The 21,913-nt window shown below is 39.1% G+C and overlaps 1 protein-coding gene across 3 annotated transcripts in view; it reads left to right on the top strand.

The window, feature by feature from the left end:
• The window catches only part of TSPAN12 (tetraspanin 12), a 45,350-nt gene that overhangs the window by 16,587 nt on the left and 6,850 nt on the right, over positions 1-21,913 (top strand). For all 3 annotated transcript variants that reach the window (XR_013929183.1, XM_080393975.1, XM_080393974.1), the window contains exons 5-7: positions 13,766-13,840; positions 18,187-18,294; positions 21,097-21,240. Coding sequence is in view for 2 of the 3 variants with exons in the window: in XM_080393975.1 (XP_080250101.1) it covers positions 13,766-13,840; positions 18,187-18,294; positions 21,097-21,240 (327 nt within the window). In the remaining variant the exon portion in view is untranslated. The remainder of the gene's footprint in view (positions 1-13,765; positions 13,841-18,186; positions 18,295-21,096; positions 21,241-21,913) is intronic.

Genomic DNA, 21,913 nt, shown 5'->3' with positions numbered 1-21,913 from the left:
CTACAAAACCAAGTGAGAAGTTGGCTGAGGTTTATGCAGCCTTCGCTTTTAACTAACAGGAAATATTCGAACTGCAGCTAAACCTATCATGAAACTACTGGGGTTTTGTATTAAAATGGCTTTTTTTACTTAAGAGGGTTGGAGTAAGCTTTATTTGAGATTTCCAGCTGAAGGTCTGCAGCAGAAGTGTTCTTCCTGTTGCAAGAGGGCAAATGCTGCTTCTCCTTTTGGGTATTTGTTAAGCCCACACACACATATATATATATATATATGAAGATTGTTGTTTCAAAGTTATACAGTTAGGAAAAACTGCCATTTAATTCTGAATACTTTATAGTAATACAATAGTCATGCATTTTTTATTTCTAGATCTTAACCTTGCAATGTTAAAGTCAATGGAAACAAGTTTTAAGACAGATATTACTTTAGCTAAGAGCACTTGCATGAAAATAATGGATGAATGTAATTTTATGCCATGCAATTATTTATCTAGTCATCTTTCTCACACACATACCTTAAGAGAGCTTTGTACATATTTTTGTTTTATACCGATAGTGAAAGTATTAAAAGATGGTAAACTTATTAACCCTTAGGGTTTTTGCTAAGATTATTTTTGTGAAGTGTTCTTTTATTTTATAGTGGTGATACTTTTTTTTAATGTGAATTAAAACTAATTAAAAGGCAAAAGTAACTATATGATGTTGATCAATGCTACATAGTATCTAGAAAAAAGTTACCATTTTTTGTATAAGCCTTGGAAAAAAATCCTACCTAATTAAAAAGAAAATTAATTTATAACTGGGTTTGGCCTTCAGTTTATTTAAACTGTCAGTGAAAAGAAGAAATCATTTACCACTTCTAATGCCATCTAGAGATAGATTATTTAAAGTGTCTTTAGGCAATCAAATTATACTAAATCAAAACAAGAAATTTCTATCAGTTTATGTTGCAATATTTCATTTTCAGGAGCCTGAAAATTTGCGCTTGCAAAGCAAACTGATAAACAAAACTAAATGATATCTTCCTAAGTATCTCATTGTCTTTGATTAATTGTTAAATGAATGCAATCATGTTATACCATAGAAGTACGCAGACGTAAGTCAATGCTTCATTCATCAGGCTAATCAGAAAAGTGATGGATCAACAAAATGAGCTTTTGTACAACCAGATGAACTAAAAGAAAAGAACCTTCATGTAAAACATTAACAACCTCTTCAATCATGTTTTTAATCTTCTTTTTGAAGTACATGAACAGCCATAATTATGGCATGCAGCAATATTTGGATACAAATCTTGATGTTGCTGGCAGCGTGTTAATTGCTAGTGCTAATGTTTTTAATTGACTTGGATTTTTGGAAAATCTAATAAAGCATAAGGACCATAAAATATATATATCTTATGGTGTAAGATATTTATAATACATCTGAATACATAATTATTTTCATTTGTTTTTGAAATTTTATCTTGCAATTGATTAAATGCTTGACTAAACTTCCTAGTTTCACATGGGGCATAAATATAAATTGAATTAATGTTTACTCAGCTTAATTGTAAGAACATATAACACCTCAGTCTTCTGGGGTGTGTGCTTTTTATTATTTGTAGAACCAGCATTTGAAAGCTATGATTATTTAATTTTAATTGCATCAGGAATATGTAGTCCTGAAGGCTATTTGGTATAAAAAGCCCATGTGTACCCTAAGTGCCTGTAATATAATTTAATTATTGTGCATGACATTTAAGTATTGTGTATGACTGATGTCCTCATGTAGGAGTGAGTGGCTGTGATGCCGGCCTAAACTGGAAGATCTGGACTCTTGTAAGTTGCTAGTCCCTGACTGGAATGTATAAAAAGTCCAAGGATAAGAAATTAGAGTACAAGTTTAATAGTGCCTATTACAGTTTATTTGGCAAGATTCTTAAATTATTTTTTTCAAATCCGGAACCGTCCTTTACCTCTTCTAAGGCTCTGTATATTTGGGTTGTATTGAGTCTGTTGTGCATATAGTCTTAACTAAAAAAACACCCTAAACCCAAAACACCCCAAAAACCCAACACCCCCCCTCGCCCCCCTTATTCTCTAAGAATGGTAACTTCATGGGTGTGTGATTTTATTTTTTTTTTAAGTTCTTGTTTTATTAAAACAACAAGGGTAAACTCTGTTGTTTGACAAGAAGAGCTTCATGAATAATCCCACTGGAAAATGTTTTCCTGGCTGGAGTTTCATTGCAAAATCTGGCATTTATAACTACGAGTTTTCTGTAATTACAGCATTCAAACAGCACAGGATTCAAATTTGTCTGCATATGTTTTCGCAAAGGGAAAAACTGTTAGAAATATTTGATGGTCAATAGGGCAAATCCTTTTACTGAGTTTTATCATAAAGTTGGCAGAGAAATAAGTATTTCTCAGAGCTATACGTTGTTAGACCCTGTTGGTGTGTGGTCAAAGAGCTTATTAATTCACTTATGGCATAACCTGGTTATAAATTGAAACTTGGCAGACTGAATTGTCTGTTGAGTTGAAACACAACCAGACAAGCAATCATTAAACTAAACTGGTCTTTTCTTTAAAAACAGGCTGGTATTTCACAGAAGAAAAAAATGAAATGGTACTATGTTTTGGTTGAAAAGGTAAATTGGAGGCACGTGACGAACGTTGTGTACATGTAGCTGTTTCATGTCAGTAGTTCTTAGCCAGTTAAATGCAGCGTTGGTGAAAGTGGTTTCTGTGAAGTCCGTCTGAAGAATGACGGGAAACAACTGACCGTATCAGCGCTCGGGGCAGATTCTTCTGTACCTGTACACCCATTTCAGTCTGTAGTGCAGAGGTGACGGGGTGATTGAATTCGGATGTCTGCTGTGTTGCAAGGTATCAGTAACTCCTAATGTCTTCCTAGAAAGAACTCCTATTCTGGGAAATGTTAGCCTACTCTACAGTACCACAGCACAGCTATTCTACAGTACTTACGGCTACAATGGGCATGAATTAGCATAAGAATTTAGCACCACTTATTTCTTCAATAATGTAGGTTATTGGTTCTATAGTAATAAAGGATATTTGTTCTGACCCACGTGGACTGGACTCTTACCACAGTCACAGCTGCTCCAATACCTTGTATTAACATTTGGCGCTGGAATTGTTACTTACCAACCAGAAGTATTTATTCATTATTTAACTACCAAGCATTGAAAGGGAAAGAATAACTGACAAACATACTTGGGGTAAACCCATGCAGTTTAGAATTAGACAGGAAAAAGACTGGGTTAGCTTTCATATTTTGTGCCTTTTATCATCAGTTCATTTATATGTGTGTGATGTGAATGTGGTGTGAGCCTTTTATCATCAGTTCATTTATGTGTGTGTGTGTGAATATGGTGTGAGCAGGAGGAAAACTTCTTCACAAGACAGGTTGGCCTGCCTTCTTGAAAGACTGGTTTAAGTAGGTTTATAACACTGTAGTACCAGTTTGATGCTCAGAGGCCAGTACTGTGCTAGAACTCGCATTCACATAGTCAGTGTAAGGGGCTGGACATTTAGTTTGTATTTTGAAGTGCTGCTTGTTTGACGTTCCACTTGTAAGAGAAAATATACTTAAAATTCACCAATTTTTATTATACCCCAGTAATTTCACATATAAGCAACTTTCTCAAGAAGATAAACACAGAGCTTTTTTTTTTTTTTTTTCCTTTATGGATTTCTAACTTTCAATTCAAAGGTGAACTGCTTGAGGAGATGCCTGTACTAACGATTATTAGACATCTTTTTGCCTTGAAATGGGATAGAAGATAAAGTTCCCTGTCCCAAACAGGATTTGTAAGGTTCATACAAATTGTTAGATACTGAGATCAGTTTTGGTGATGCCACAGTGTCACTACAGAGCAAAGACGGGCTTTGCAGGGGTGGGTGTGCTCTGCAGGGCTCCCAGCACGGTGGGGTGGACTATGTTGGTCCTGGGGTTCAGTGCCGGCCTCTCTGTCTGCATAAGGATGAGGTGCACTTTGTTGACCTCGTCTTCCCCTATGTAAGTGTACAGGACAGGATTGTGTATATACTTCAAAGACTTGCAGAGAGGCAAGTGCTTTGAAACAGTGCCAAATTTTCTTGATTAGGAGAGGGAGTTTACAGAGCAGAGACACAAGGTGCCTAGCGTAATGGGGAGGTATTTTGAGATGAAGGGTGCTGCCTGCTGACCAAACCTCAGGCAAGAGCAGCTGCTTGTGTGAGGAGTGTGGAGGGAAGAGTGTTGGGGTGGAGGAGCCTGATAGGAATGGAGCTGGTGGGAGTGTCCAGGTCTTCTTTCAAACGCTTGGCTTAAATCCAAATGTTTGCTGTGCTCATGGTGATGATCCGCTTCTTTCACCCTAGCACTTCGCAGCGGCCTTGAATGCACAGCCATGTTATACCAGAGCAGAGGCAGCATAGTACTATTTGGTGCGGTTATCCAGTGGCTCAAAGTAACAAGAACTGTTCAGCCCTTTGAAATTTTGAAATTCAGGGAAATGCCTCTGACTCACGACAGCAAGATTGGACAGTGTGGTTATAATGCTGTCCATTTAAATGTTTTGGGTGGGTTTTTTTTGGTGTACTTCTACATTAGTGAAGACCACTTACTCATCCTTTTGGAAAAAAAAATCACAGTGTGAAATTAAAAGATAAATATCTGTTGACAGTAGTAATTTTATGGTTCCAGAATGTTTTCAGCATGAAACATGCTGCCTGGATTTCTGTCACATGCTTTTTACTGTGTGCTGTGCTTTTAGGCTCACCTGTGATGGGGTGACTACCTTGCCTGTTCTTGGGGATGTGTGGTCCTGAGTATTGGTTTTCCTAGGTGTCGCTATGTGTGGCCTCATGATCCAAAACTTTCGGAGCAAGCCTTGTTCCTTTTATCTTCTTTGTTCCTGTTTTCTCCTATTCCCACTTGTTACACTGTTAGTACTGCTTCCACCCTCCAAGTTCTTGAAAGTCACCGATACCCAGGGCAGTAGAAGAGACTGAAATGGCACCAGAGCTGAAGAGGGCTCTGGAGTGGTACTCCCTGGTAAGAGAGGAGGGAAGATAGTAATAGAAAGATTGGTCAAGTGCAGTGACGGAAGTGGGTACCAGGAAGCTATTGAAAAGACGGGTTGATATGACAGTACGTTCAAGGGGCTGGGGTTGTTGAGGCTAGGGAGCTGGGAGTGACACCAGGATGGAAATGAGGGATGCTGCATCTTGACTGAGAAAAGAAGGTGGGGAGCTGCTGGGATGATATGTGGTCTTGCTGCTGTAGTGCTTTTTTTCCCCTCTGTCCTTTCCAGCTCCTCTTTTCTCATTGCTTGTTTGCCCAGTTTTTTCTCGGGTGAAAGGAATAGGGAATGGGAGAGTCCCTGAAGGCAAGGAAGGAGTAAATGAGTAAACAGATCCACAAAGCTCTGCAAAAATGCCCCTGTCTTGTCTGAAATACAACCCAGCCTCGCCTCTGGGGCATGCCTTGGCACTGCAGTTCAGCTGCATTCTGGCTGCCACAAATTGAATATGGAGTGGATGTCCTGTCAGGTAAATTTATCTCTTTTTTTCTTACCTAATCTTGCCCTCTTGACTAATTAACCACAGAGGCACTTTGCTGTGTGCACAGAGGCTGCGGTGTGGGTTTTATATCTAAGAGCACTTTTCCACTCAAGGTGGTGAATGTTTGAAGCATTTCAGGGCATGCTGAGGCAGAGTTACTGCATGTATCAACACTGATTTGGCCTGTTTTACAAGGAAAAAGGATTTTCTTGACTAAAGAACCATTTTTATGGTGTTTAATTTCCTTAGTAGAAAATAGAGGGGGTAGAGAGATGAAGGAAGATGTGTTTCAAAAATCTGTGCAGAACAGGAAACTTTAGTTTTTAATATAAATCCTATGAAGTAAGTGAAGAAGAAAGGGGAAGGGGAATATGGTAGGCTGTGAGGATATCTTTACCTATGTCCTGTTCAGTACTTTACCATGACCTTGCAACAACCCTTATTCCTTGGAGTTCATTGACTTGAGGTAATTGAGCCTTGAGCAAATAAATCCTAATAGTTGTCTGATGTGTGCATTTGCTTATTTCCAAAGTAATACCTGTTCCCTTGTATAAGCAGAGATTAACCATTAAAGTAAAAATTTAAACCAGGTCACTAATATGTCACAGAAGAGTTGAGGCTGTGAACAATGTTCCAACTATTCATAAATAATTTTGTTTAGTTTTTAAAAAAGCAAAAGGGTCAATCAAAAGAACACCTTAGACAAATAAAATGTTCATTGAAAAAAAATATCAGAAAATCAGTTATAAACGTTTTATATAAGTAGTTACCACTTTTTCTAAAACTCGGACTTTGCAAAGGTCACAGGCTTTAAGACTGATAAAATTTTGTGATCTAGGAGACTGAATCTATAAGTAATAGAGATATTTGGCCATTTTGCTGTGGAATGTATTTCTTTTGAAGAACTGGATGGTATTCAGTAGCTCATGTAAGTTGGTGGTTTCAGGCCATTTCCTTGTTGACTTGTGACTGCATCTCTCACAAATTTCTATGTTGTCAAGCAAGTAAACCAAATTTTAAATTGGAATGACAAATGAACTGTTAATCCCTTCAGGGCAGGGCTGAGGGAGCTGAGGAGGGAGGAGGGGAGGGCAGGGGAAAGTTTGAGGTGCCGGAGTGGATAAACAGAGGATTTCAGTTTTCCATGCGGCTTGTCTGACTCCATTTAATGAGCGTTTGCTCCAGTTTTAAAAAAGTATAGCTGGATTAATCATTACAATAACCACATTAGTTTGTAAACTGTAATAAAAATAAAGGGAACCATAGCCTGTAACTTACTGAGGGAAGAAGGACTTCTTACTAGGTTTTGCACAGAAAGAGTCTGGTTCCCATGGGTGATGTAGCAGTGGTGGTCATCTGACGTTTCTCAGGGTGCAGGCAGATGTCTGGATGACCTGTGCCTCAGAAAAACAAGGCTGATGCTCTCAGGCTGTTAGCCATTGGGAAATGCAATGCACAACCCTCTTAAAATTTTCTGGCATTTCTTTTACATACCATATACTCCGGTCTTTTAGAATTCTGGTAAGGCTTAATTCTGCAGCAGCCTTACCCTTGGAATATCCGTCAGCCCTTGCCCTTGCCCCTCTTGCCATGTGGACCACGTTGCTCAGGAACGTGATGTGAGCAGCAGACAGCAAGTCTGAAGAGGCTGGACTTGCTGATCAGCTGCTCTTCATTTGGTCTGACAAAGGGGTTGCTGTTTACTTTGAGTCTGAGGGGAAATAAAATAAGTTTTATGTCTTCTGGGAGAAAAGAAAAGCGCTTGGTAGGGTAGTGGTAATACTTGAAAAAGGATGTTTATTAAATGGAATACAGAGCACATGAATTCATTAATTAGTACACTGATTCTTCAGAAAAAGGCACATTTGCTCAAAAATGGAAGGATTTCTACAGTCTTCTAGAGCAGATTCTCCAAAAGCTTCAACACCCTCCATGCTGGCCCTTTTCTTCACCATGTTGCAACTTCTGACTCCAGTCATTAGCCCCGGCCTGCCATTGCCATTTGCTTTCACATGCAGAATGCTGTCTTGCTTTCTCGCTGTCTGGAAGTGGGCTTAAGAAGTCAGTATTTTGAGTGTGTTGTGTGATGGGTTCTATTTGTTCTGTAGAAATGAATTTTGTAGGCGGTGAAGTCTTTCCAGGTTTTCTAGGATGACAGTAACAGAAGTGTCATGCAACATGCAAACCCAAAGGTTTGAAGGAGGAAAAAGATCAGTACATATTTTCAAGACTCTTACTTCCAATTCACAGTTCCAAGCTGCAAACAAAATGGTCAGACCCCATTTGGTACGAGCAGGATCAAGAGAGCATGACTGTGTATGTCTTTGGGTCTTTGTTTCTCCTTGTCTGTGGGATAACAGTCCACTGGTTTTACAGGTTACAGTAGCTGAATGCTTATGAGGCATTCCACAGGTCATTGGGGAAAAAAATTACCGAACCCAGCTGTGGCAGACTGAAAAACCCCCATGTGGTATCACTTCAGGAATGTACTTGGGTATGTATGCACGGCTTTCCAGTGTGACTGCCCTTACCTGCCTGGGCTGCTCTAGCACCAGCGGGCCATAGTGACTCCTTGGTCACTAAATACCCTAAGCCATCAGATTTCTTACGAGGGCTCCTGCTCTTAACTTAATTTCTAGCATAATACTTACACTAGAGCTTGGAAGGGCAACCTCAGTCATGTGGTTTTCGTAGCTGTGCCAGTGCGATTGTCACGGCGGTCGATAATAGGACACTGGGTGTTCACATTGCCCTGGCTATCGCACTGAAGACGGCTACCGCAAAACACTAGAGTTTTAACTAGTTTTCCTTTGCTAAATGCAATTAGAATGTAATACTTCCACTGTCAAAAAATCTCTGAAAAATTCCATGTTCTTGGAAGTATTTTGAAGAAGGGCATTTAAACTGGGGATTGGGGTGGGGGGAGGAACAAAATGTTTGTGAACTCCCTCCATGTACTGTGTTTTCTGAAGTCCCAGTTTTTCCATTGTTCTGTTGCCATGTTAGTAACAAAAATAGAACATTATTTTTCACCAGTTCTTTTCACCTGTTGCCTGAAAAGCATAGACAAGTTATATTAAGTGATTAATTGCAGGAATTGTGGCACATTCAAGACAAACAAAAAATCTCTAGACCTACGCTAAGAGTTTTGTATTGCATCTTTGCAGAAAACAAAAAACATTGTGCTTCACGCTTTATATTCGTCCCTGCAGTTGCCCACAATTGCAACAAAAAAATCCTGTACTCTGCAGGATAGAAAGCATGAGCGAGAGATTGTGTGTTGAGGTACTTTGTGTGCTGTTCAACATTATTCTCTGAACAGAATGGGAGTTGTTGGAACAAACACCTTTTAAACAAGTGCAAAATACCTGAGATTCAGTAATTGTGGCTTTTGTGTTTGGATTTACTATTTTTATTTGTGTTTGTGTCTAAACGGTTGAGGTGATGAAGAAGGAAGTGTGTTCCTGTTATGTATTTGGTGGTGGTGGTCATTTGCTTAGTTTGGTAGAACAAATAGGATAGCCAAAAACCTGTTACAATTTAATTTGGAGAAATTAATTTTGCTGTTCAGTTTTTAGCCTTAGGTGGACAGATTCAAAGACATTTTGGGCATATGCCAGAGCATATATGGTCTCTGTATGAAGCACTGGTGTGTGTGTGTGTGTGTGTGTATACATATATATATATATATATGGAACTTGTGCCCTCTTATGGGATGCCGCTGTGGTGTGCAGGAATTTTACTCAGACTGAAACTTTCAATCCTATTTAGGCAATCCAAACAGATTTTTCTGAAAATAGTTTTGAATTATTTTGATTTTTTTAATATGTATGTGAAAATACTATGTATCTTTTGAGTGCTTTATCAGGTTTTAATAGCCTTTATGCAGAAAGCTATCTGAATAGCCATCTGAATTGGCACAAAACCTATTACTTCAGTGCTAGTCCCTGGTTTTGTTTGTTTTGTGGTTTGGTTTTTTTTTTTTTTCCCCTGCATTTTATTGTTTACTCGATGGTTACCTCCCTTCTATTGTGGAATTTCATCATTATTGGATTTCCATACAATATGTTCCACTATCCCATTGTCCTTCCTGTCTTACGTATGAATTCTCTGTAGAAGTGGACTTGCAGTTGTCTGATTTGCACAGGAGCATGACCTCTCTGGAGGCTGTTACAAACTGTAGTAGCTGAATATGATCTGGTAGTATTCATTGTGGTGGGTTTCTGTGCTGTTGATGTGTGTGGTTTCTGCACTGGAAGTTTCAGGGCAGGATGAGGATGTCAGCTGTGGTTGCTTTTACACCTGTACCATATGAAGAGTATTTCAGCAGAACAGGGTCTTGTGATTACATAGAGAATATCTTTAATATCTTCCCTTGGACCTTCATCCGTCTGTCTTTACATCTCTGAAAGTGGTTTTCACAGTAATGACTTTGTTCCCACTTGTTTCCTGTTTACTCTTGCACAAGAAAGGGAGGGGAACAGGATTCTCCTGAACAGGGTCCCCAGTTCCTTCACCTCTGTTTCAGGACTGGTGTGTTGGAAAAGTACAGTGGTTTAAGCCTCTGCATGCTGTCAGCGCTGCAGCTCTGTGCTCTGAGGATGGAGACATGCACACATACCCATTCATTGCTGCAGGAAAAAAAAAAAAGCCAGGAGCTTGTGCAAAGTTCCTGGTATTAGACAAGATGCTCCTGTTGGAAGCTACTGCTTTGCTGAGCTGCTGCCTGCCTGCCTGCCTTCCTCCCCTGTGGCCAGCGGTGGTGAGCAAGCTTAATGAGGAGGATGCTGGAGAAGTAGCTCCTGCTAGTTGACAGCATCCATTTGACACTGCAGGGATACTGGAGTTCAGGAGGATCTTGGCCACATGTGTGTTTGTGACTTACTGAGGAGTGTTATATTTATATATTTTTATTTTAGTTGACAAATATTTTTACATGGATTTGTTACTTTCAAAATAGTGTTTTCTACCAGCATTTCAGTCACTCAGCTTCTCTCAAGGAAGAAACTAGCTTTTTCACAACCTTGCTGGAGGAAATCCTTCGGTGAAACTGACTCTGCCAGGTTTGTAACAGGATGAAGCCGCTTCAGTTTTCTGATGGCTTTGCATAGTCTCACTAGGGAAAGAATGATAGTGATTAGCAATTGCCTACCAAAGAGAAATGTTAGAAGCCTGCAGGACTTGACATATGAAAGGTCTAGTTCTTGAAGTGATCATGACTTTGCATTAGTTGCTTGTAGACTTTTTTTATTTTATAATAACCTTTAGATATGTAGATATCTGTGTGAAACCATTCACTCCCTTCTGTGCCTTCCCCAATTCTAACCTCTCCCTGCCAAAAAAAAAGAATAATTTAGAAAATATTTCAGTGATGGCCAAGACTGATGTTAGGGAGATTTTGTATAGAAGATAGTATCGGTGACCTGCTGGCACAGCGTTGAGTGTAATACAGAATAGTGCTCCTCAGTGTGTTAGTCTCCTTTACAAAATGTAGCCACTCAGCTGACAGGAAGAAATACAAGCCTTACTTCAAAACAAAGTCCCTGTTTCTGGCAAAAAAGCAGAAGTGTGTAAACGCAGAACGATGCATTTATCATTCAGACTCCAGTGGGAATTTAATTGGGGACAAGGAATAAGCATTGAAGCCAGTAATAATTTCTGTATTTGAAAGATGGTAATTAGGGGTAATAAATTCAAGTAATGGTTAGAGGGTTTTTTTTCCACACAACTTCTAAAAAAATCATTTGTTTTTCAAACCATTACATTTGGAGAGAGGTATAATATTCCCCTTTAGTAGCAGGGTGAAACTGAAGCTCCTGTGTGCAAGTTTGGTGTGCCTGCAGTTGCTCAGTTCTTAGCGTGTGCTTTCATGTGTGTAAACTCTTTGTGTCTTTTTTTTTTGTCTTTTGCCTTATCAGTAGATGATGTGCTTTCTCAGGACAGAAGGCTTGATTCTGCAGTGCCGAGATGTGTTCAGATGTGCTAGCTGGGAGTGCTCAATTCCTGGCAGACCCAGAAGTCTTTTATGAGTGAATCTGGCTAAATAATTTTCTGTCCTGGGCTGTATTCAGTAACTGGAGAAAATCTTGGGTTTGGTTCTTCTGTCTCAACTGCTACCACAAACTTTCTTAACTATATGCTGACAAAAATGAGGAAGTTTCAAATGTTAAGGCTGGTGAATGAATGAAATGTTACAAGGAACTGCAAATAAAGAGTTTTCCAGAGAATGCCAGATGTATACCCCCAGATGTATCGCTTTCACCATGATCAGTGAGTTTTGTATAAGGTCTGGGGACAGCAGGTAGTCCCAGGCTTGTTACTCAATTAGAGTATAAAACCACTGATTTTTTTTTTTTTTTTCACAGCTGAGAACTCAAATTTGCCTTTCATCAAAACATTTAGTTGTTCTCACTCTCAGAAATCTCAGTATTAGCTGTGATTTCCTTAAACATTTTTTGGGATGAATTCAAAGAGTTGAAGCATGTGGCATTCTTTCCTTCTTTCAAAGCGAATACTTTGTAAAGAACCCTTTTCATAACTTGCAGGCACTGCAGCGGTAGTGGATACATTGTCTAGAAGCTCATAAATTTATTTTTTAGAGAAAGCATAATCGCTCTTACAAGGTATGACTCAATTTTTTTCCTCTTTTCGGAGGATGAATGTATTGGTTATTGAAGGCCTCTACTGGTGCTCTGTGTGAACTCATAATGTTGATTTGTAAGGATATGTGATGTCTTGGTCAGCTACAACGAGGATACAATGTAACATGGTGGAGACTAGGACAGCTGGACCTCTTCTTCCAACACCATCTTTATCGAACAGACCTTTGCAGGGAGAGGGTATGAGTATAGGTTTCTCTTGAAAGTTCGGATGAATATTTTTACATACACATTTTTAATTTGGCTGTTTGTGTCTACAAACCTAAATCAGGGAGTTAGATTTGACCAGCAAATAGAAGACACTGTTCAGTAGTTGCCAAGGTATCTGTGAATTACACTGTTCTAGACAGAGTAAATGAAAAAGGTGCTGTGTAGATGACTGTTAAATCCTAATATTGTAGATTTTTATTCTCTGTTTTAAATTATACAACTTATTGACCCCTTAACAGAAAATAAAAAAAATCACTTATCCTTAGTACCTGTTTTGTGTCTTTTATACCTGTGCTAAATAGATTCAGGAATGAAATTACTAAATTGGAAGCCTTTTGGCATGTATCCTACTAATGGAATTATATACTTAGTCTATTCTATTTCATATTGTGATGGTGTTTCTTTTGATTTCTAAATAAAATGAAAATCCATGAAGACTGTGACTTTAATTCTTGTGTACTGAGAACAAGGGGGAGCTCAGTCCATTGACATGGAAGAAAGTTTTGAGTCAAGAATGAGTGGAACTATACTACTGCTTTCAATAAAAGTTAATTGGGTTACTTTTAATAGAGAACACTAGTTAAAGCAGTCTTAATTTCCATGCAGCTTTATCCTGCAGTTCAGAAAGGGTTTGTTGATGCTACATGGAGGGATAGTCCTTTTCTTCTTAATCATAGCAATCACTTTTTCTTAACTGTCATTACCAAGACCTGTACAGGTTCTTCATTTATACACCTATTTTTCTATTTTGAAATAGTTCAAGTGTTAGATCTTGTAATAGACAAAGATATTTCAGTCCATCTCAATAAATACTTGTATGTTTACGCCTGATCTCAAATATCTAAATCACTTTGATTTGAACATAACTTTCAAGAACCTTATTTGCTTCAGTCTTTTCAATTTTCTCTTCTTTTATTCTTCTTTTTCTTTTTTCTTCCCCTTTTTGGCTATTAGCATGATTTGGATATGTTGCTTAAATGGACAGAACTGAAAAAAAGAGATTTCTGTTTTTTTCCACATACATGAAGGAAAAAATATCATCCTCTGCAACTGTTTTCATGGTAGCCTTGCACTCTTGGGCAACAAGGAAATGAATTTATTTTCCCATTGCAATGTTCATATGCTTTATGTTCAGTTAGTAAGAAATGTTACATGACAAACCTTTAGAAAGTTTGCTGCATGAATTTTTAATGTGTTGGTTACAAAAACGTATTTCAGATCTCATGTCTTCAATCATGTGAGATGTTACTAATGTTTTGAGATGTCCTTTAGTATTACTGAGTCCTTTTTTTCGAAGTTAACCTGAATATCAAAAATAACTAAGACCGTTCTGTTTTCTGCAGTATTTTGGAAGCTTGCTTGTAATATTCTGCGTTGAACTGGCCTGTGGTGTTTGGACCTACGAGCAGGAAATAACGGTGAGTCAGAAAAGGAGGCTGTGTTTTTTCAAGAGAAGAAAACAGAAATTTCCATTAGCTAGCTGTTTTCTAATTGCAGTAGTGTTTATCTTTGCTCATTATTCCGACAGTCTAATTTCAAGCGGCTGCCTTTTTTTTTTTTTTTTTTTTTTTTTTAAACAGAGAATTCTTCTGGGAAAGCTTTTCTGTCTGGAAGGTCCTATCTGGGTTTCTCTCCACCCTCTCTTTATTTGAGAGCCAGATCCTGCAGTCCTGATTTAAGGACTTTATTTATTGTTAGTTCTTGCTTAGGCAGGTTCTCATTGAATTCGTTGGAAGTTTTGAGGATCAGGTACAAACTCCAGCCTTAAGATAAGTATTTTGAGAGAGGAGATGTAAGAATTTGAAGGGGTTTTACCTCAGAAGCTCTTCATCTTTTGAAGAGCTATAGCGGAGTGTACCTTGTAAAAAGACAGTGTGTTCTTTCAGTAGAGGACTTGCTGTCTGCTGAAATCTTCACACTGCCTCCACAAGCTATAAATGCCAGTTTTAAGCAAAACATGTCTTGGCTATAAAACACTCTCATCTGTAAACTTGTTAAGAGGTTTTATCTCTGTCTAGTGTTTATAGCTGTACCAGCCTTTAATTTTCAGACTGAAGACCTGTAGCCATCATGCAAGAAAATGGGTAAGTGTTGAGCAGAAATTAAACTGAAATGTTCTACTGGCTGCCATATCCTTACGTCTTGTACTTGTTGTGGTACATTTTTATGAATAGACAGGCAAATAGTTTCTCTGAGCTGCCAAGATATGCCCAATATACTGGCCTTTCCAACAGTGAGTAGTACATACATTGTAGTAAGATGGGAAGGAGCCTTCTTGATACTTACAGGGTACTGGGACAAAGGAATTTCTGGCAGATTTGAAGTCTGAAGTTATGTGGCAGCACTTTGCATCAGCATTCATTCCCTTGTAGTACAAATTCCAGAGGGGTGTTCTAATATAACTGTTACGGCTGTCCCTTTACTTTAAATGTCAGCTTACATTGATGAATTTTAAAGTTGGAAATGCAGACAAGAGGCATGCTTCATCCTATGGGCACAGCTACCCTCTGCAGGGGTTTTGTCAAGGATGACAGTTACAACTAACATCTGTCTTTCCACAGAAATCTTGCCAGCAATAACATAGCCTTCAGTGCAGTGGTACATGCCTCCTCCAGCCCTCACTAGTCGAGAACCTGAAGTTACAGTGTGCTTTAATGTGATCCCCCAAGCTTTCAGTTACCTGCTATGCTACTGAAACCCAAACCTGGGACAGTTTGATAAAAGCTGTCATAGCCCTACCATGTGTTAAGGCACTGGTTATGCTGCTTCTGTCCAGAAAAAAACATGGGTCTCCTTGCACCCCTTTGCAATAAGAAGCAGTGCTGAGCTATGTGTCTGCACCTTCTGCAGTGGGTCACAGTGAACCCAGATACTCCATGCTCCTCTGGTTCTTCCTCTTTCTCCCAGGAGTCCAAGTGTATGAACATGAGCATGCAAACACAACAGGTAAAAATCTGGCCAGCAACTGCTTTTGGGTTTTTTTGTCCCTATTCTTCTCTCCCTTTATATATATTTTTTTGGATTCCTTATCCTCTGGAAATACTGGGATTGTTTTGTTTTCTCTTTCCATTTGATTTTGTCTTCTTAGTGTCTTTGTTCTACCACTACTGCTCTTTGTGTGATGAAGTGGGCCAGTCTCAGGTTTCTCGCTGCTGAAACTTGTAGGGAATGTGGCAGCCTGGAAGAGCACAGCATTTTTTGCAGTCATTCTTTCATATCTGTGCAAGTCACTTCCCTAGAGCTTGCTTTCTCCTATTCTGCTTGATTAAGATAAGACTCCCTTTTATACCCATGGGCGTGATTTGATGTCATGTTGGTTTCAGTGTAGCATGAAATCACATGAGCCCCTGGTGGGTTTCAGAGAATTGGTTGGCATTAGTATAGGTGGTGGGTGATGTTGTCAAAAATGTCACTGAGGCATAACCACCTCTGCTGATCCAATATGAGCTCTCCTTGGCACGTGGACAAGATGCTCTAAGAGTCCTTGTATAAACAATTTTCCTTCCAGCTCATGATGGCTCTCAGCATGAAGTGTGCCTCATGACTTATTTATTCCACCCACAAGACTGAAAAGCCAGTGTGGGTGTACAGCTTACTTGGGCATTGGTCAAGCCTTGATACTCATTAGAAAAATTATAATGAATAAGTAGATCCCAATGGCAAACAGAGCTTTGCAGAATTTATGCTAACACCAAGCCAGCATCTCTAGTTTTTGTTTGTCTCCACACTACGGAAAAGTGTTGGTGTATAGTCAACGAAATGCATCTCAACATCATGTATAATTGTGCGGTATTGCATGCATGAGCTGAAAGAAAGTTTATTTTATAGATAGATCAATGTCCTTGGTTTGGTATGTTGGCATTCTTGGAACCAATCAAACACAGATTCCAGTATTCCTCCTTAGCTCCAGAATTCAAATTGCCTTCCTGCAGTGGGGTTTCGTTTGTTTTGACTTGCTTTTAATTTTCCTTCTCTCACTTCTTGATTCTGACCCACACCCCCCACCTCCTGGCTTTGCATTGTTTTCATAAAGAAGTTGAATGCCTTGTGCTGTGTGTGTAACCTTGGACCGCATTCAACTCAAATAAGATAATAAAGAAATAGTCTAGCAAATAGAAGCTTAATTGCAGCAATATCAAATACTATCCAAAGAAGGTGGAGTGCTAACTTCCAGTGCAGTGCAAAGAGAAATGCATTGAATACAAACCCAAATTATTTTATTGTAGTGACCAGTGTAAATGCTTGTGGTAGAAATACTCTGTGATACTCTTTTTAAGTGTTTTTAGTACACTACTGCTACCACATTTTTCACATGGACAATTGTGAGTTCAGTGCTTTATAGCTTAAGAAATAATTCTGCTAAGTGAAAGGTGTGTTAAATTTCTGGGATATTATTAATACATTTATTATATATGGAGCTTTATCAGGGCATCAAAAATGTAACTAGCAGCAGTAATGAAACATTATCAAATGTTCTTATTTGGGTTATGGGGTCAGTCAGGCAGTGATTGTCCCTCTTATTTTTGTAGAGCATCTAGTGCAACAAAGATGAGGCTCCTTGGGAAGTATTGTGATAATTTTTTTTCCCCCTAGATAACATTTATTACTATCTGTAAAATGCTTTTACTGTTCACTCAGAATTGAACAGGATAGTTAAGTCGCAGCTGCTAGAGGAGCTGGGCTCCCCTGCTCTCCAAGTGAAAGCTGATATTGCAATTGTGATTTCTTTCACCATGAGTATTAAGGCTAATGGGAACGAGTCAAAACTCTGGATGAATGGTATGTGTGTCTAGAAGGGGAACTGCAAAGTCTTCAACTCCTTGTTTTAATTCTGCACACTGAAATTTTTGCTGCTGAACAGAAGTTACTTACCTTGAGTCTTAACTGCATTGTATGCCAGGTGCCATAGGACTTGCTTCTGTTGTTCCTGACAAATTAAAAACTGAGGGTCCTAGTCTGACAATGGAGAGCACTAGCAACTTGCTTCTGAGTAGTCAAATTTGAGAGAAAAATACTTCAAGAATCCTTCTTTCAGAAGAAAAGGTTTACACGTCTGAATGTGTGCAAAGAAAAAAAGTTCACAGATCTCACTGTCTGCACTTCATTGTTACTGTTCTTGAGCAGGATACTGAAATCGAGTACTTTCAGGATACCTGCATGCAGGGCTCCAGGCAAAACCAGAAAGCCACTGAGAAGACTCTCAGGGTAGAATTCATCTCAGTTTTATATATTTTAGAAGTCAGATATTTAAACCTAAGTTTGTCACCTTAGGCAGTGAAATGAGTTTGAGAATTCAAGACAATGATACACGCTCTGTTTAAAATATGTATCTTGAGATGAATTGCCCCATGTGGCTGCCTGTTTCTAATGACTAAGGCAACAACAGGGAAATGCTTAAACTGGGGCAGACAAGTTGCATCCCTGATGACTTGGATGGGCTTGGTTAAAGTTTTTTACCAGGTTAAAAAAAATCTGGTAACGCTGTAATCAAATCGTATCCCATTATCTCTGAATCTCTAAAAAATGCCGCTCCTTTTTCAATGTATGTTAAGTAAAGGATATAAATAAATTTTTCCTGATACTTTAATAAAGCTCCTAAAGTTTCAATGTCAGAAAAATCAAAGCTCTTGTTTTCCTGTTTATTTACATACAAGGTTATTTTGGCCGTTGCACTGGAAAGATTTTGGAATAGATGGAAGTTCTGGGTTTGGATCTTCAAGCCAACTGATCTGTTGTGTGCGTTGCTTTTCTTTCCTCACTCCAGGTTCCAGTGCAGTGGTCCGATATGATCACGCTGAAAGCCAGGATGACCAATTATGGCCTACCTAGGTACCAGTGGCTGACACATGCTTGGAATTTTTTCCAGAGGGAGGTAAGACAACAGTTAATTCATGAGATGAAGTAATACGTGCTTGGCAAAAGTTACTTATCTGCTAAAGGAGAAGGTTTCGGTTTAAGTGAATAGGTAAATAAATGCAAGTTCGTTTCATGTGAAACCCTGTGTAGTGATGGTGTCTTTTAACATCACGTGATATCCAAGTCTTGAACTTTGTAGGCCCTAAATACACTAAAACACAAGCACACAAAGAAGTTGTTACTTTCAGTTAAATTGCTAACGCTGTCATCTTTGCCAGTAAGGTTAGGATATCAATGCCTTTTAGGATTATTATAACATTTAAGAATATGATGTATATAAAATTAAAAATCTGCAGGTGAAGTAAAATGAACGTTTCTATGTGCTGTTTTAATATTAATCTGTGTTTCCCTTCCTGTAGGCTCTGTTAAGTTTCCTTCCGTGGAGCTGTCATGGTTAAGATACGTGTTTAGGTAGAAATGAGTGGGAAAGGAAGTTTCCAAAAAGATGCCCACACTGTCTCTTGGGCTGTGGTTTGAGAAAGTGATCAGGGTTTTTATTTCCTTTGACTGGGAGGTGTGGGAAACAAATCAAAAAGCTTCCTTGTGTATTCACAGCTTTGCCCTCTAGCCTACTAAAATTCAGAACTAACTTCAGAAAGAATGAAGTATTATGTTGCAAAAACATGAAATTGCCCAAGGTAAAACCCATTAACTCCAAATATCACTCACGTGCAGGAAGAGAACTTTTTAAATGCCTGTCATTGTGCTGCCCTTGTTGAAATGTTTAAATCTATCATTGTTGCACAGATTTCCTGTTAGTTTAAGCGTTTCCTGGCAGCACTTGAGTAGTCTGTATTTATACTAAAACCTGAAATAGAGAGTGAGGGCTAAAGGAGGTTAAACACCCCCCCACCCTCCCCATTCCCCTGCACTGGCTATGCAAGTGTCTGTGAAACAGTAATTCTCCATACACAAGTAGAGTGTTTGTGTCTGTTCTGTACCTGAGATAACGTAATCAAATGGTCTCTGTTTCCTTTAGTAGAGCTGATACTGTATTTTGATTTAAATATCTAAGTTGATTAAATTAAAAGCTGCCTCTTGTCCCCCTGGTTGTTGTAGTGTCATCACAATGGCCATTTTTAATATGAATATTAGTAATGAAACTTCAGCTATGCCTTAAGTCTTCCAGGGGAGGAAAATGTTCCTTTTAGAAGTTAGGTTTCCTGTGTTCCGTCTCTGACCAGAGGAACGATTTGGGGAGGGTCTGAAGTGAACTGACGTGGCTCTTTTGCAGCTCCTGCTTAATTGGTGGGCTCTCCTTTTAGTTCAGTCTACTCATAAGTCGGCCGGTGGATGTCAGAGCCTGGTACGTGCTTTGTGTCTGAATGAGCACAATGCTTGGGGCCCTCCTTCAGTCAGAAGTACAGGTTTTTTCCTAAAGAAAATATTTGTAGTTGCAACTTTGTTCCCAAAGATTCAGCCCTGATCAGGTTTGTGCTCCTGCTTCTGTATCTTCTAACATCTGAGAGAGACGGGAAATGTATTTTCTGCCTAACCCCTTGGCTAGTCTAGTTATCAGTGTTGTGGCTGTGCTAAGGAAGGTGGGAAGGATCAAATGAAGTCAGGAAGGAAGACCTGGGCAGGGAGAAAAAAAAGATTTGAGTAAGAAAAGGATATTTAATAAGGTGGTCTTTGCAGTTACGATCAGGAGCCAAAGCTTGAGCTTTCCTTAGAAAGTGCTATGCTGGGAGAATTTTGACTAATGAACTGATAAAGAGAGACATGAAAGCTGTGGTGAAAAAGGAAGAAATGAGATTTGTAAGAGGACTGGTGAAGTCAAGGCACTTGACAAGTAAGGGGCACAAATATGCTCAAGCTCATGGGTCGAAGGAACCAGGTGATGACTTACACTCAGGCTGGTACTGGAGAACATCCAGACAGAAGAAAGCAGCATCTTGTTCCTGCAGCAGTGCTGCTTTTCCCTCATACTGAGTCCTCATCCAGTGCTGAAGAAAATCTAATGTAGCTGCTTCAGCCCTTTTTTATGTAAAAGCCGCTTGGAATGTGGTAAGCTGGTCATTTGGCTCTAAATCTCTTGTTGTGCTTTGCAGAGAAGACAGGTTGTTAGTCCTGGTGGTTTTTATAGCCAATTATGGCTCATCTGCTTTGCAGCCATACTTCTTCATTTTATGGTTGATTCTGTTGCAGTGTTTTAGTGTTACACCCGTTCTTTCCATTTTCCTTTTTCCTTTCAGCATTTGTGATTTTTATACCTTTTTGCTCACTTTTAAAATCTTTTTTTCTTTTTTTTTTCTGTATTCAGGTAAATCGGTGTTTTTTTCTCATCTGGTTTTCAACTGCTGTGACCATAGTTATAGCCTTGCAGGAACAGGCCTCACTAGTCAGACCTTAATCATCTTTTCTTCCTGCTTCCTTCAGGCAGAAGTATGCTTGTTCATTAGTTACCCTTTTGACATGAAATCATCACGTGGTAGTTCCTTGTAGTAAGGATAGCAGAATTGCAGGGTAGGACAATTTCTGTGAAGCATCCTTTGAGGGAGCAGTTGTGATTTAAAGGACAGAGCAGTATTGTGGGCAATTTCTGAGGGGTTCATAAGTCACTGCACTACATTTTTCACATTGCTTTTATGTCAAAGTACAGCAAAAGAAAATAGGTGGAAGCACCAGCAGATGTTTTTAGTCCTATGTAAATATGTTTAAAGTTGTTAATAGGAATTTATTTAGGTTTTTTGATGACCTACTTTTTATGAAGAAGCAGCATCATTATTGCTGATCTTGGCTAATCCTTCCCTTGCAGTTTAAATGTTGTGGGGTGGTGTACTTCACAGACTGGCTGGAAATGACAGAGATGGACTGGCCGCCTGATTCCTGTTGTGTCAGAGAGTTCCCAGGATGCTCTAAGCAGGCACATCATGAGGATCTCAGTGACCTTTATCAGGAGGTAAGAAGAAAAATGTGGATGTTTTGGAAGGCTTTCTACATTTTTTCTGATCCAGTCATTTTCCAAACTCATTTGCAGCGCAGCAGAAAGGTTTGTAGAGTAATTGTGTTTATGGAAAGTGTTTATTTATGTTTATTACTAATGCTGAAGTGGGGGAGGGAGGGAGGAAGGAAGAACTTACCCACTCTCATCTGGAAGAGAGACAAGTTAGTAGCAATGCAGTTAATGTCTGAGGTGTGCTTAAACGTTGAGGTTTTATTTTGTGTTGGTTAGGTTGGAGTTGAAATTTGCTCCTTTCAAAAAATAAAATACTAGTTTTGGTGTGACGTCCAGTCTCCAGCTTGCCAAACTATGAGAAATTCTACTGACGCTATGATAATGAGGGCTCTAGTAGTATGTGCAGTGAAAGGATGCTTTTGAGAAGTCCTTTGGAAGGTGGGAGCTGTCCTGTTGACAGGGTTCATACAAGGAGGCAGGTAAATCAGTTGCTCCCCTGTGAGCTAGATAAAAACTTGGTGTAAAAATGTTCTTTATCTCTAACTCTACTACATTACAGTATGGTTATGATTTTTTAAAAAAATTAAAAAAAACCAAAACCTTAAAACCAGGAGAGGACCTATTTGAACTCCAAGTGGAAGAGGGAGGTGATCACAGTATCAAGTCATTTCTGTTC

This window comes from Falco punctatus (genome assembly GCF_963210335.1).
Source record: "Falco punctatus genome assembly, chromosome: 6".
NCBI lineage: Eukaryota > Metazoa > Chordata > Aves > Falconiformes > Falconidae > Falco > Falco punctatus.
The sequence above is the reverse complement of the archived record's forward strand: the minus strand, read 5'-3'. Positions and strand labels throughout refer to the sequence as shown.